This window comes from Solanum pennellii, chromosome 7 (assembly GCF_001406875.1).
Source record: "Solanum pennellii chromosome 7, SPENNV200".
Taxonomy (NCBI): Eukaryota; Viridiplantae; Streptophyta; class Magnoliopsida; order Solanales; family Solanaceae; genus Solanum; species Solanum pennellii.
In genome coordinates, this window is record NC_028643.1 from 2,172,835 (window position 1) to 2,189,757 (window position 16,923).

A 16,923-nucleotide genomic window follows, 5' to 3' on the forward strand; every position below is an offset into this window, starting at 1 on the left:
GGGATCGAGTGTACTTCTTTGCTTCAATATTTTAATTTTTTTGTACATAATGGTAAGTTTGTGTATACTTAAGTATCCACTTCTTATGTGCTGTAAATTACCAAAAGAGAAACAAAATACAAAATGTTTCTCCTTTTATGTAAAGACTAAAAATGCAGCATCTGTGTCCACAGATTTATCACATTGCCAATGTTCCATACCAAATTTACCATAACTTCTTCATCATTATTTTTAACATTTGTGTCGTACAATGACTTAGTTTAGTTGAATAATGAATTTTTAAATCATGACCTGCATGCAGAACACATAGTAACAACTTTACCAGTTATGCTAAATATAAAAGATCCCCTTCCTAAGATGGTAAAGCAATGTAAATATTTAGCAGATGTATCAAACGGAGGGAGCATTATATCAATTTGAATAGTGAATCTACAGAACGCAAGCAGAAGGAAATACCGAGGTCAACAGAGGCAATGTATGACATTTTTTTGGAGCATTATATGCTAATAAAATAACCATTCGCTGATGAAAACAGTACAAAAGAATCTGCACTTGCTGAATCTCCTATATATTGGTATAAGTCTTCATTAGAATAATCAGTAACTTAAAAACAATACTTAATTCAATACATCGAAAAGTGCAAAGTACAAAGTAGAAACCAGTAATCAAGGAAGAGAACTCCTAGGAGAATACGCTTATTTTGAGGGAATCACGAGAGAACTACAATAACAAGAACATATAACAAATTTCTACCCTCCATATCATAGTAAGGCTAGTGAATCCACGACACTGTATTCTATATAAACCTTTGCAAAAATATCAAGAAAGTGTTCAAAATAACCTTGTCGACATCACATGCACACATTTAGACAGTGAAAAACTCACCTCACTATCCAAACACCTTTGTAAAATGGCCACTGGAGCAGCTGCAATGATGCTTCAGTGTGTCTTTGATGGAAGCTTGTCAATGTCAGATATGGATATCGAGAGACGGCCTTACCATAAAAACTGCAGTTGTGCATTGCATAAACAGAAGGGGGATATATCACAGCCAAGCACTTGTGCCATACTAGGAATATATCATTCCCCAAAAGGCAAAACCAGAAAGATATGATTTTGTCAATAGAAACTTCCAAATTCACTTCTCCATCTTCATCGTCTCGAGATAATTAATCAATTGGGAGTGTACAGTATATAGCTCCAATGTTAGCAAGTAGTTGATAGATTTTCCTTTGTACATTCTTGTAAGTACATGTGTACTTCAGTATCCGTTTCATAGGTGATGTAAATTTACAAAAGAAAAAGAAATGCGACATTTTTCACTGATTTTTATGAGCAAATGTTCCATTGCTTGTTTTCTTTCTTTCCAGGATTCAAAAGATTTAACTTTTTTAACTTCACGCGAACACTGAAAATACAGCATTTGAATTCTGAAATTGATCACATTGTATACGTTCGTTAGTAGAATTAGTTTTTGTTCACTAACAGAGTTAGTACACTGATTCTAAACTTTCTAACTTACCATCACTTCATCTTTCACATACTTTTCTTCTGTCCTGTTAGGCTCCCATAGTCCCCGAAATTAGTCCACTAGTTTGTTATTTACACTTCTCATCCTCATTGTCTAACTCGTAGTCTATCAAATCTCGTTCTTTCACTAAGACAAATGGTTTGTTCATAGTTCATTCTGCTTCTTCAGTAAAGTCAAAGGGAATAATGTCGGCATGGCCTACGTCTATGTCTTTTCTGTACTTACATTGCCATTCACAATATACAAGGTAATACGTTGTAAGCCTTTTCTAAACCATCTGTCACTTTCACCAGATCTGTTTACTACTCATTTCATCGGTTTCTCCGTCTACAAAAAGTGTTCTAGTTGCTAATATTGTCCCCTCATGTTTAGAGAAATCAAAAAAGCAACTCAGTGCACTAACTTCCACTGAGTAGGGTCACAGTCTTACCTTGCATTTCTGCAAAGAGGTTATCTCCACAGCTCGAACCCATGACCTAACGCAGCAGTAACTTTACCAATTACGCCAAGCTCCCCTCCGCAAGATGGAAAAGCTATGTCAATATTTGCACGAAAGTCTCATCATTCAGGGTCTACAGCCATCAATAATGCAATCGAACTTGTATGGAAACCCCAACACTTGAAGGGCCAGAGAAGGTTGTAATTTTAGTATATTTTGCATCTTTAGTTTAAGACTACAATATTCAAAAGTCTTCTTTATTTTCTCGAATTTCGTGCCAAATCAAAACCAGACAAATAAACTGAAACGGAGGGAGTATTACCTTAATATGGCCACTAGAGCAGCTGCAATGATGCTTCAGTGTGTCTTTGACGGATGCTTGTCAATGTCAGATATGGATATCGAGAGAAGTCCTTGCTATAAAAACTGCAGTTGCGCATTGCATAAAAAGAAGGGAGATATATCACATATTCACAGCCAAGAACTTGTGTCCATAGTAGGAATATATCACATCATTCCGCAAAAGGAAAAAACAGAAAGATATGACTCTGTGTCAAAAGAAGCTTCCAAATTCAGTTTTCCATCTTCAACGTCTCGAGATAATCAATCATTCAGGAGTGTATACGTACAGCATACAGCTCTAACGCGTTAGCTAGTGGTTAATACATTCTCCTTTGTACATTTCAAACTCACCATCACTTCACTGAGACAAATGGTTTGTTCATAGTTCATTCTGCTTCTTCTTTTTGTCATTTTACTTTAACCAATTTAGGAATCATTTACTTAACCTAAACTACTGTTTAAACAATGTACCGTTTTACGTCCTTGAGATTCTAAAACTAAGCTCATACAATAAGGTCAAGGAGAATATCAGGATGGACTAACATGAGAAGTCCTAAAATGCATGCCTCACGTAATTCATTTGAACGACTGGTTCATATGTCATACACTGCATCTAGCAGTATTAAAATTAGAATCTGGATAGTTGAATGAGCAACAGAGTGCATCATTTAACCTTTTCTTCGTAGCATGGGTGCCACCAGATAATATTACTTCAATTTTAGAAAATAATACATAGAATACCTAGTTTTACGTAGCACAGGCTCACATGCCTCATATTTAACCCTGTAGATTCAGCCCTGATAACAGTTATTTCAAGGTGAAAGTTGGACAAAAGAACTTGTACCTGCTGAGTGGTATCAAACTTCAATTGTATTCTTCAGTACTTCAAAAGATCTCGATACATCCAGTTATTAACAATAATAGCATATCCAGTGTAATCTCACATATACGAAGACCTTACCCCTACCTTTGAAGGTATAGAGACTGTTTCTGATAGACTCTCGACTCAATAAAGCAGATACATCCAATTATTAGTTTATGATATATGTTTCTTGTTTCTTGTTGTAATTGACATATCCAGCTATTAAGAACAAAATTACTTGAGTCAAGACACGACTACGTATGCAAACTACAAAGTAGAAACCCAGAAAAACTAAGCTAACGAGATCAAATATACTATTAAAATTGTTTAGATTCTTTCTCTCATCGCGGAGTCAAGGAAGAGAACTCCAAGGAGGAATCAAGTACTTCGTGGGAACCGTTAGAGAACTACAATAACAAGAACAATCACACCAATGCTAACCAGTTGCATAAGACGAATAAAGCAGTTAAGATTTTCAGTCGTTCCATTACAAGTAAGTACATCGAAAAATTATCCAAGAGTGCATGGACAAAAGAATCATAGGAAAAAACGTCTGTTTCGTTGGTAATAAGATAACCAAAACAAACAGAAAACAGCTCTTTTTTCACCTTGATTTTGCCAGAATCCGCGAAGTTGGACATGTAAATCAATGTATGTTAGCTCTATATAAGCCTTAAACATACAAAGAATTTCAAGAAGTATCAAACTTTTTAACTTTCATATTTGGGAATAGGACGATTGAGAGAGAATGAACATGACTAGTGGAGCAGCTGAAATGATGCTTCAGTGTGTCGTGTTTGATGGAGGCTTGTCGATGTTAGACATGGACATCGAGAGGAGGCCTTATCATCGCAACTGCAGCTGTGCATTGCATCAAAAGAAGGGGAAACAACTAAATACGTGCGTCCACCATAGGAATATATCACCTAAAAGGCAAACACAGAAAGATATGACATTGTCAATAACAGCTTCTAAATTCTCCTCTCCATCTTATTCTTCTTCCAATAACTCACCAGTCTCAAATGTACAGCATACAACTCCATCTTTAGCAAATAGTTGATCGATTTTCACTAAGTTGCTCGAACTCTCCAAATATGTAATGAAGTACTACTTTTGAACGATCCAACACGTACCAAATGATCACATTTTTTAAAATGTCCGAGCAACATAGGATTTTCAAGTATAGTCAGCTCTCCCATGGATTGAGTAGACTACTGAGGGGATACTCTTGAACGAAAAATTACGTTGTTTTTAATGAATATATACAGTAAATAATGAAGCTCTTTAACTTCTTTGTGTGTTTACTTCTTCATATTATGAACATGATTGATAATGATAAAATTTTTGACTCCAACACTGGTAATACACTTGAACATTAAGAATGTGTTTGATATAAAAAAAAATAAACGGTGAATATTAAGGTTATATGCTATGAACCAAAGCTTGTTTTCTCGTGTAGTCCCACGAGTGGAATTTGAGGAAGGTGGAAAGTATACAAACTTTATCAAGAAAAGTTATTTTCGATAAACATTTGATAGAGTATGCAAATATATTTTTATATCATATAGTAAATAAAGTTATATTATTTTAGATAAATATTTTTATATTAATATTTAAAAATATTTTTTTTGTAAAAAAAAAGTTGTATTAAAATATCAAAAAAGTAGTCCCCACCAAGTCTCTCTTTGTGTGGCTTGCACTCTCCACGTAATCAAAAATTTATCTAAATCTTCTCAAACTCTCTATTACTCTTCTCCACCACCATGCACCGTCGTCATCATGGGCTGCTCCGCCACCCTCCTCCCTACTCCTCCTCATCTCCGCCGTCACTCCACCTCCGCCTTCCCTCCTTCTCCCCACATCAACCGACGTAACCTCCTCTTCTTCTCCACCACTCTCACATTTCCCTCAACCATCTCTACCTCCGTCGCTGCCCCACCGCCGTCACCGGACACTACTATCACTGAACGAGTCTTCTTAGACTTCAGTATATGTCCTAATTACTTCACAAACAGGAATCTAGGAGATGATCTATCTAATTGCGCTGATTCTGAACCAATTGGTCGACTTGTTTTAGGGCTTTACGGTAACCTAGTTCCGATTACTGTTTCCAATTTCAAAGCTATGTGTACTGGTTCGTCTGGATCGACTTATAAGGGTACTTTGGTCCAGAAGATTTTTCCGGGACAGTTTTTTATGGCGGGGAGACAGGGGAGAAGAGATAAAGGAGAAGTGAAACCGCCATTGAAGTTAATTAGGAATGTGGAGTCAATTGAATCTAAAGCTTTTCTTTTGGAACATTCTAGAGCTGGAGTTATTTCATTGCCTTTAGCTGAGAATGATGATGATGATGATCTTAAGCTGAATCCAAATTATCATAATGTGGAGTTTTTGATTACTACTGGACCTGGACCTTGTCCTCAGCTTGATAGCAAAAACATTGTTTTTGGAACTGTTCTTGAAGGTGAGTTCTCATAATCTACAAATTTATCTCCTTTAGTTCAGTTTTGCTTATATACATATACGGCGAAGTGTGTCGGAAACAGCCTCTCTACCTCTGAGGTAGGGGTGAGGTATGCGTACACTTCAGGTAGGAATAAGGTCCGCAATATTGTACATTCCACATTCCCAAGACACTACTTTGTGGGATTACACCGAGTATAATTGTATCTATTAGTCTATTTGAATGTGTTGTAGAAGGTAGCATGCCGTATATTCGAGTTAGATATCTCGAGTTTTATTGAAAATTATTATAGTTATCTTTTAGGTGATTGAGCTGTCAGTGTGTAGAAGTTAAACACTTTAGTTAATCCCATTATAGTCCTCCACATTATATACACTGAAAATGTAATGAATGTTTACATATTCCTCTATTTTAACCTGTTGTAGAAGGTAGCATGCCTTATATTCAAGTTATTAATTTCAATTTTTATGGAAAATTATTATACTTATCTTATAGTCGACCATAGCGTTAAAGATCTTTTATATTGTTAGTGTATAGAAGTTGAACACTTGAATTAATCACACTATACTCCACGTTACCAACTGAGCTAACATTGGGAGACTTTTACTCTTCTAGTTGGCATATCTGCATTTTTAGTGTAAAAGGGTGCTTCGTCGCAGTTTTGTCCATGTTGTGACAAAGTAAATATTTGCTTAAGAAAATGTTAACTTGCTAGTCGAGAAGCGATCTTTACATTTAGGTATTCGTAAGGTAAAGTGTCGTGGGTTTTTCCATCCAATTGATAGTACGAGTCAATACCTCCATGTGCCTATCTGCCCTACTAAAGAAGATCTAATTTAAAGGTTAAATAGAGGTATATTTGATTGGAGAAGAATGGAGGAACAAGGAATACTTCCAGAGTTATCACTTTTATTGAGTAATGGGCCTAATAAAACTGGATTGATAGAGTATTCATATAGTTGAACCCAAGTAATCTGATCCGAAATAGTACTAGACTAGAATCAGCCTACGACTTTGCTATTGTGTCGTTCACTTTGAGGTCCTTTATTGCTTAAATGATAATAAAATTCAAAGCTGTTCTCTTTACTTAGTAAAGAATTTATTCTTAAGCAAAAACCTCATATTTTGCTCATTGTATCTTTTGGGTAAGTAATTAAAGACTTCACTTTTAACGGTTCAATCAAAAGAAGTAGTTCCTAGGTTTCAATTTGTTTGTCTTACTTTCCTTTTTTAGTCTTTCAAAAAGAATGTCTTTTTACTTTTTTGGCAACTCTTTAGTTTGAACTTTCCATCTGGCATGTTTCGGACTACAAGATGTAACAATATTTTGGTACATTCTACATATCTTTAGTTTAAGACTTAAGTCAAAATCAGTCAAACAAAATGAAACGGATGGAGTATTATAATAGATGTCCAAGCACTGAAATCCTTGGGCTATCTCAAACTTTGTTGTCTGTGTTTAATATGGATTTTTTTCATCTCTTATCCTTTTAATCATCATTTCTGCTGCTCAAACCAAAAAACAGAGGCACCTCAGTCTTTTTTAAACAGCTGTAAGGTCTGGGTACACTATGTTGTTGGTGTTGTTGGGCCAAACTTCTAACCACCTAAGACAATATGCCGGATAAGTAAACTTGAAACTGATTCAAGCAGATAAGGACAAATGATGACCAAAAATTTCAGTGAATGGCATGTCAATGAAATATTTGCAAGTTCCAATTTTACTGTTAGCTACTAAAAGAATTGACAAAATCACAGAGGGATAACATGTCTCAACATTGACTCTGCGACTACCAAACATGGCAACCTAGGTAATGAAAAATAGTATGAAAACAAAAAATTTAGTCAACTATAGGTCGTTCCTAGCAGTTGTTAGATTGAAGCAAAGGGTAGGTTCACACATGACTAAGTAGGCGAAGTATATGGATATACCTAGGAGTATGAAAATAGAAGGGGAAATGTAATATCTTTCTAATCTCAGCTCGAAGCGGTAAATAAATTTAGAATAACTAAAAGTAGAGAATACTTTACCTACTGGCTACAGCATAGAACAAATATTGCTGAGTGATTTTGAGATCTGGTGATATTAGAAGTTGTTCACACACCATCTTAATGAGTCAATTTACCTATCTGTTTCTTTTTGTTGCTCTGTTGTTTTGCAGTAGATATTGCGGTGGCTGGTGTATGATTGTCAGTTTTAGACAGGGATCAAATCTTTCTCTCTATTATTTAGTCAATTGTGTTGTAGAGACAAGTAGGACGAGAAACTATGCAAATTCTTGTTAAATAAAGACTAACGTAAAAGGTTGTGGTCTGAACGTGCTATGATGTGGGATTAATTCACATCTGTGAACAGTGGAAAGCTATGCTTTCAACTTAGTTTCCGCAAGGCTTCAAATGAGCGAAACAAGAGTAGAGAGTCTGCCTAGTGGAAGGACCCTTCACAGCTTCACCTCCAACCAAGGCTTGGAGTTTTAAGTCTCCATAAGGGAAAAGAAGGAAAAGTTACCGTTCACCCTCAGGAAGGGGAGTATGAGGATGGGGTTCCATATAAAAATAAAACTAACAAAGACCTTCTCGGATGGTATAAAATGACTCTATGCTCCAGAAGGAAGAAACAAAAGAAAACGAGAATGATTATTTCCTTGCTGGATATATGTGCAGCGAAAGCACTGATTACTACAAGTGACATGCCACTACTTGTGTACACTATTACAACTTTCTGTATAGTTACTAACATGGAACTTACATGCTGAAACAGTATCTGTCTGTTACGTCAAAAGCTCACTTTTTTGCCTTTTCTTGGACTCTACTGCAGGTTTGGATATAGTGACAACCATAGCTGCCATTCCCACTTATAAACCATCCGAAAACATTCGACAATATAATGATTTTGCTGAGCTTATTGGAGATGGAAGAGCAAAAACTGCCCGCGCAATCTGGAATAAACCACTCAAGACTGTTTATATCAGTGATTGTGGAGAACTCAAAGTAGCAAAGCCTACACTTTCTCCTAGCCTACCTTGATATGTTCAGGTTCCTCATTTTATTTCCATATCCACATTGTTACCGTTACTTGTAAAGGTTTCTCTTTTCTGCATGTTACATTGACAGAAGAGGATTTACATAATGCAGAGCTTTTAAGTTGAGAAGTCCATATTTGTTATTTGTTCAGGGTGTCAAATTAGAAAGAGGGACAATGGTCTTTCTTTTAACACACACACACAGAGTCGTTGTGCCACCTATTAAGAGAACAGGTTCCAAAAAAATGGTTCGTGTCTCATCGTCTTGTACCAGCTACCATGCAAGAATCGATAGAAAGGATTTCGACTCCCCTCCCTAGACAAGAAGCAGAATACATCATCACCTACAACCTTTCTTCAACGGGTACCATCGTCGTATACTCCACTTTTGTTTGCCTGATTATATACATGGTGGAGAGATGAGTGTAGTCAAGGTGAGCTAGTGCCATAAAGGAGTTTATCCTTCTCAATGTCCATTTGGGCTTTATGATAATGGACCAAAACCATAGAGATAGTTCTACTCATTTAGTAAACAGATGCAGGCCCAAGTTCTTGACAAAATCCTACCAAAAAAAAAAAAGTTTTTAGTTTTCACTTTCATCAACTCCCAAAAAATGAGACATGTTGTTAGATAGTCTAAGATACTAATTAATAAACAGAAGGATTTTAGCCTCGATCTCACGAACAGGCAGGCTTATACCATTACGCTCACAAGCAGAATATTAGTTTGATCCTACCTTCATATACTTATAATTGCATATTACCTAATGTCTATCATAGATGCTTATTACATGTACGATATATATATATAACTTAAACTCGAAAAATTAATTGAGAAAACAATAGGAAAGAGAAAAAACAAAGCAAGCTCCCTACCCTACACGATTAGAAAAAAGTTAAATGAGGTAAGCCAATATAAAAAGCATCTAAATTTTTCAAGTTGACAAAGTCAACTACACTGCTCCTAACTAATATTCATACATTTATATATATTTTTTTTTCATATTTTGGCCAAAAGCAAATTCTTTTCTCACACGTGATTGACCAATGAACAAAAATAAAAGTCCAAATTCCATTTTTTTTTTCCACACAAAAACATTGTGGTTCAACACTTCACACCACATCTTAAGTTCCAAAAATTTGACTCACTCTTCAACATCATATAGTAATAATTTCATAAATTGTCACTCAAACTTTTACTTTACAACGCAAAAATCATTCAACTTTACATAGTTCATTACAAAAAGTTGCTTAAACAATACGAAAAGTCACTAGGAGAAACCAAATATGATTTTCTTTTAGTAACTTTGATATAGTAAAACTAAAAGCTAAATGACTTACTCCCACATAATCCATACAAAAAAAAAAGGTAGTGATATTACTAGTAGATGCCATTTTTTTTTCTTCATATTGCAAATTAGGCTAATTTGTAGAGAATGAATAATGTATCCAAGATTGTAAACAAACAAATGATCCATTCAAGAAAGTAATAGTAGTAGTAGTATTTGAAGTCATTTCACAAAGAAAATTTAATATTACACAAAATCATGCTTGATTGGGTGGGGATGGTGGGGTGGTCCATAGAGGTAAAAAGATGTCTCATGATGATGATGATAAAGGGATAAGATTTCACAAGTACAACAAAAATGGGACCACTGACACTTGCCTATACCAAAGTCTAAAATTGAAAAGAAGAAAAGAAAGAGAGGTCCCCAAAAGGCAAATCCCTATTTGTGTACAAGCAATAAGAGAGAAGGACCACAACCCCAAGAATCAAGCATGCCTTCAACTTGGTGATCAATCATCTCAACTTGTCTCATCACTTAAACTATTCCTTTTTCTTTTTTTTTCCTTTCTAATAATCGATATTTGTTTTAAGGTCTCGATTAATATGAAATCATGTCATGTAAGTTCAATTAGACAAGGAAGAGAGTGCTCTCTATGATCATGATTCTTTGGCAAAACTTACAGAAATCTCATACATTTTGGAGATTTACATTTTTATCCCAAAAGTTTCTTTGGTTACAAAAGTTTCGAATTTTTTATTGTTTTTGGATACATTTTTTTGTTGTCCAATACATTGCAAACGACACGTTGCTCAATGAGAGGGATGTACTCCAAGAAGGGATAGGGGTGTATTCGAGAAGGGAGGGATGTATCGAAGAGGGGATAGGGATGTATCCAAGATGAGATTTTTGTGATATTTTTAAATAAGAGGGAATTTTTAGAGATTCTGATATCTTAAGTGGGTATATTTATGTAATTGTTCTTAATTGTTTTCATTCATAAGACTTGAACTTGAAATCTTTAAGTCATAATACATAAACATGACTCTTAAATTGCTTCAGGGATAATTATGCTCTTCAACTTTGAGTATGCACAAGTAAACACTTAAACTTATATAAAATTGAACAAGTAGACACACCGTGTCCTACCTGACATAATACACGTATAAGACGCCAAGTAGGACATAAAATTATCTATTTGTTCAATTTTATACAAGTTTAAGCGTCTACTTGTCCACATCCAAAGTTAAAGATCATACTTGATGGCTAACACCAAATTAAGGACAAATCTAACTGTGTATGAACCTAATATTTCCCATTCAAATTCTATATATACATGTGAAAAATAAATTTAATAGAATTAGATATACATTTTAATTCAATTCAGTATTCATAAAGTTTGCCAGTTACTAATCAAGCATTAGATATACAAGTTTATAGTTTACTAAAACTAAATGAATCACTCATGGCTTCAACTTAGTCATAAATAATGCTTTAAAACGCGATGTATCATGTCAGCAACGTGTGTCTAATAGGCAAAATTTTACTCTGGTTTAGATCTTAATTGAACTACCTAAACAAAAAAGAATCACAACTTTAAATAATCGTATATATAATCCAAATTTCATATGAGAAAAATAAGTATTCACAAAAATCAAAATTCATCGAGTCTAAATTATGAATTTCACTATACTTAACCCTACATATACATAAATTTTGATTTTTTTTTTTTTTAAAAAAAAAAATAATTCTTGGCACATTTGTACGCTGGTGATATGATGGATGTTTCAAAGGGGACCAGGACCACTGACGTTTAGCCAATTTTGTGTCTGTTTTTTTAATGTTTCTATCGTATAGCTTTGGGATGCCAAAGTGACACAATTTTGTGTTTTGAGATTTGGATATATAATAATGGAAGTTATAATTAAAGGACGTGAATTCAGTGACGGAAATAAGATTTTGAATTTAAAGTATTGGAAGTTATAATTGAAGGGTTCGTGTTTAGTGATAGAGATAAAGATTTTGAATATAGGTAAAGGGTTTGAGTTTACCGACGGAGATGTGAAACTATGAAAGTTATAATCGAAGAGTTTGAGTTTAGTGACGGAGACAACTAGCACCAGATAATAATATTAATATTACAAAGATCATCTCATATTAAAAATAATTAAGTGCAACTAATCACAATTAGAAACGTTAACCTTCAAAAGAACCAAAAAGGCATGCCACGCTACATGTTTTGTAATTTAATATGTATGATTAGCTACTGAATGTAGATCCTAATCCTAATTAATTAACTAATTAAATATTTTTCACTGTATTTACCTTCTTTTTTTTAAATGACGATGACGTTATCCCAAAAAGGAAAATAAAATAAAATATGTCAACATAATTTATCAAGTTGCCAATTGTGGGATTGATGGAGATTGCAAATCTATTTTAGTTTAAATTAAATCTCAACTAATTGCACTTATAATGTTAATTAATTAATAATAGTAGGAAGAATATTGTTTTTAGTCCCTTGATTAATGAATATTTTTATTTTGGTCCTTATTGATAGACTCAAAAATCAAAATATTTAATCTTTCGTCCGTTTTGTATTTTTATTTATTTTATTAGTTTAAAATAAATATTAGTTGATCGCAATTATAATGTTAATTAATCAATTAATAAGAAGAAGAATGTCATCTTTTTGGTCCCTTAATTTTTAATAATTTAATTTTCATTTAATAATAGACTCAACGTATTTAACCTTTAATTTGATCAATTATGTGTATTCATTCAGGGTGGAGAGCGTACATACGATTACAAAATCTTCTTTGGCGGAAAATATTACTATTTAATTTTATGTATATATAGTATATGTTGAATTCTCTTCGATTAATTTAAGTGTTTATCTCTTCAGATTTTGTACTCCCTTATTAAAATTCTAGTTGTGTCACTGTTTTTATCTGTTTATATATAAAATAATCTAGAAGTATATTACCCTCAAATATGAAGTAATAGTATAAATTTATAATAACATAAAGATACATTTTAAGTAGTTGAAGATTCAATATACTTGATCAACTTAACATAGAACGATCAAAATTACACATTATCAACAATCGAGAGACTAGAACACTATCACTATAAAAAAAAAGATTAAAATACTTCTGACATTCGTTTAAATAATTTATAGCTAATATAATATTTTAATAATTTATCATTTATCCGTTATAAATTGTAAAGACCCTAAATTGTATTAGCGATGAATCTTTCTGATTATAAAATTTATTTATCGCTGATTTCTGTTTTTCTAGTAATAGGTTGCAATTAGTACTAAAAAAGGGGCTTAATTGAAACTTTGAAACTAATAAATGTGTTATTATCAGCCTTTTGTCATGTACTTAAATTAATCATTTTTTTATTATATACTTTTCATAATTTTATAATATGTTATTCTGATGAATATTTTTGGTGTGAAACAATGATTAATCACATAGAATCCTTATGATTTTTTGTCACAAGAAACATAGGACAGGATGAGACAATGTTGTTAACTGATTCCACACACATCATGTTTACTTTTTATGAGTGGATAATGCATTGCTAATTAATTATTAGTACTAATTAAACAAGATGATAATGCTTGATTATTATTTAAACATTTTTCTTGGATCACCTTTACCTACACACAAATCCCAATTGATCAACTTTTTAATCCCTAATTAGGGTCAATTACTAACACCTCCCCTCCTTTTTCATCCACATTTTCTAACGACGTACCTTCTTTCAAAATTGACTTCGATTAGCCTCAATCACGAGCATGAAGGAACAAAATCGGTCTATTTTTCTATATGATATTAAAAACTAAACGAAAAGTATTATAGATTGCAATTTATTTTTCTATCAATATGATGAAAACATATATTTTAAAATGTTAGTCAAACTACTTATCGTTTGACTCTAACAAAGGAAACCATGACAATTAAAAGTGGACGGAGACAGTAAATAGAAGTACATTTTTTTTTATCAAATCAATAGGAGGGACACAACCCTAAGATACAATCTAATTTCTTTAAATTTTGACTACCACGTTTTGAATACTTTATAATTAATTATTATGGAAATGACAAGATAATAATAATGGTTGTTAGGATATATAAATCATTTAAAAGACAATGAGAGACTAATACGTAACAATGTCAATGCATCCAAAATCCTCCAATTCCATATAAGTATTTAATTTGACAAAAATAAATCATTTTACTCACTAAATTATTTGATTTTTTATTTTCTATTTTGATCTTTGTGCTCTTCAATTAATCATGTTTAACTCTCAACCAATATAATTGCATATGTAATGTCCATGCCCAAAATAGAGAACCCCACATTAGGTGGGGTTGGGGGATAGGGTTACAAGTGGCTGATAATCGGGTGTGTTGGAGGGTGGAGAGGATACGATTAACGTGGAACGTCACCTATGAAATTTATTTTCTTTATTTCCATTATGAAAGTCATTTTCTTAATCTGTAAGGAACCTTGTTTTTCTAGAAAAAAGTTTTCTGGAAAAATAAGTTGAGTTGTGACATAATTAATAATTAATCGACGCTACTTATAAAATATCGTATGCATACTTTCAAATTATTAGTTGTAAGTAACTATTATGTAGACATTGAAAAGTTTTGAGACTCTACAAGGTGTGCTGGATTACAATTAGGATTTTAGAAGATTACTCAACTCTAAACTCTAGTTCATGTTGATATAAATGGTACTATATTTCCTTCAAGGTGCATCTCAAATATTCTGCAAATTCATTAAATATTTATAAAAAGATCGATCTAAATCATCTTGGTTCGAGAAATGCACCACAAACGACTCTTGAATTGTGGATAAATCCTATGAGAAAAGAAAAATCATGGATAAATCTTATGAGGAAAGAATGAAGGGATCAACAAATTTGTAGTCACAATCTTGATAATTGTTAAAGAACGACAAAAGTCTCACATCGGTGGTTAATGATATAAGTGGACTCCTTATAAGGCTTGGGTAATTCTCCTCTATTTGAGCTAACTTTTGGGGTGTGAGTTAGGCCTAAGATCTAATTTAACATGGTATCAGAGCAGAGTCTGTCTCACTCGATGTTGGGGCCCCCAAAATCATAATTGCCCACTCACCAGATGCTAAGCACTAGGCGTGAGGTAGAGTGTTAAAGAATGACAAAAGTCTCACATCGGTTGTTAATGAGATGGGTTGACTCCTTATAAGACTTGGACAATCCTCCTCCCTTTAGTTAGCTTTTAAGATGTGAATTAGACCTAAGACCTAATTTAACAATACTAAATTTTTTCTTCATATTGTATTTGTTATTATTTCTTCATATTGTATTTGTTATTACAATTTATTAGTCACTTTAAAACTCTCCTATTTGAATATCTCCATTCTTAAAAAACCAAAAAAAAAAAGTCATATTTGTAGTAGCACTTTATTGTAATAATTTAAAAAAAAAAGAATATATGGAGCTTTCAAAGTACCATAAATAAAATATAAATAAATTAATTAGTGTCACTGTGTCAGTGAATATTGATTTTGTCTTACTTAGGTCACCAAATATAAATTAGACATGAATTTATATATATATATATATATATGTTTGTGGCCCCTATAGTGGCAGTATCTTGAGCCATACTAGTAATATTTTTAGATGAGGAATTCTTTTTGATTGTTATGTTTGATCTAAAACAATAGAAAAGATAGAAAATGTAAAGTACTACTCTCTGCGTCCTAATTTAATAGCGATATTTGATCAATATCGTCTTATTAAAAATAATATGGAGAAAAAAAAATTAAAATTAGATCGTTATCTTTGTTATAAACCAATCTCAAATTGATGAAAATATGTCAAGGGGTAAAGCATGTTTTGGTATCACACACCTCTCTTTTGAGGTTTCAACAAAATAGTTCGTACATTCGTTTCTGATATATAAATATGCATCGAAATTATTATGAAATTCACTTAAAATAACATAATTACACTTCTTCTCCCAAAGTTTTAAAAAATTTCAGTCATTTTTCGTGACTCGCTCATTGATTTGTCCTTCAAAGATGTCACAATCTAAACTTAAATAAGAAAATTATCATTCCACACTTAAGATCCAAAAAACAAATGTATATTGGTGTTGTTTTACTCTTATTGAGCAAACAAAGTTCATAATAAAAATATTTGATATAAGTCTATCATCTACCCAATTGATTTGACGTAAATATTAAGTGCGATAATTAATTTTTTTATGTATTATTATTTCTTTTCTGCTTCTCATTTAATATTCGGTATTTATATGTCGAAAAATTCTGCATTGGGAGTCAAAGGACTTCCTAACAAATATAACTCTATATACAAGGGACTCAAATCCAAAATATCTTGATTAAGAATAAAAAAATATTTACAACTTTATCACAACCTCGATAACCTCGATAATTTGTGCACTATCATACATAACAAATACTTATATATATATATTTTTTGTTTATGTGCATTCAATTCTTTAATTGATTTGTCAATTTGACCAATTAAACAAGGACCATATATGTGATGACACACAATGAATTGGTCCACGTGTATGAAGTGTCAAATTCCTTAGCCCCTACAATTAAAGCACACAAGGTACATTTTATACTTGTGAAATAAAGAGTGAACATTAATATTTTTGTGCTATATATAAAGGAGAAAATTTATTTTTTGAAAACAAATAGTGAAATTATTATTATCCAACAAAATATGAAAATATATTTTAAGAAAAAATAAATATGTAATTTTGGTAACGATTCTCCATAATATTTTGATTAATTACACATGAAAATTAAAAATTATTTTCGAATGAAATCTAATGTCCATTTTAGTTAACGTATTATTAAAGTAATTAATCTCAATTAAATATTCGATCCTAAGAGTGAAAGAAGGGATATAATATATATATATATATATATATATATA

The 16,923-nt window shown here is 32.5% G+C and overlaps 1 protein-coding gene and 1 long non-coding RNA gene across 2 annotated transcripts; one reads left to right on the top strand and one right to left on the bottom strand.

Moving 5' to 3' along the window:
- The first annotated feature begins 4,899 nt into the window (after positions 1-4,899).
- LOC107026433 (peptidyl-prolyl cis-trans isomerase CYP28, chloroplastic) lies at positions 4,900-8,795 on the top strand. Its single transcript, XM_015227396.2, has 2 exons — positions 4,900-5,638; positions 8,457-8,795. The coding sequence occupies exons 1-2, from the start codon at positions 4,954-4,956 to the stop codon at positions 8,663-8,665; spliced, it is 894 nt and encodes a 297-aa protein (XP_015082882.1). The 5' UTR covers positions 4,900-4,953; the 3' UTR covers positions 8,666-8,795.
- On the bottom strand, positions 8,579-10,755 carry LOC114078056. Its single transcript, XR_003579509.1, has 2 exons — positions 9,362-10,755; positions 8,579-9,224 (listed from the first exon to the last, which is right to left on the bottom strand). It is a non-coding gene; the product is annotated as an uncharacterized LOC114078056 (long non-coding RNA).
- Between the last annotated feature and the right edge of the window lie 6,168 nt (positions 10,756-16,923).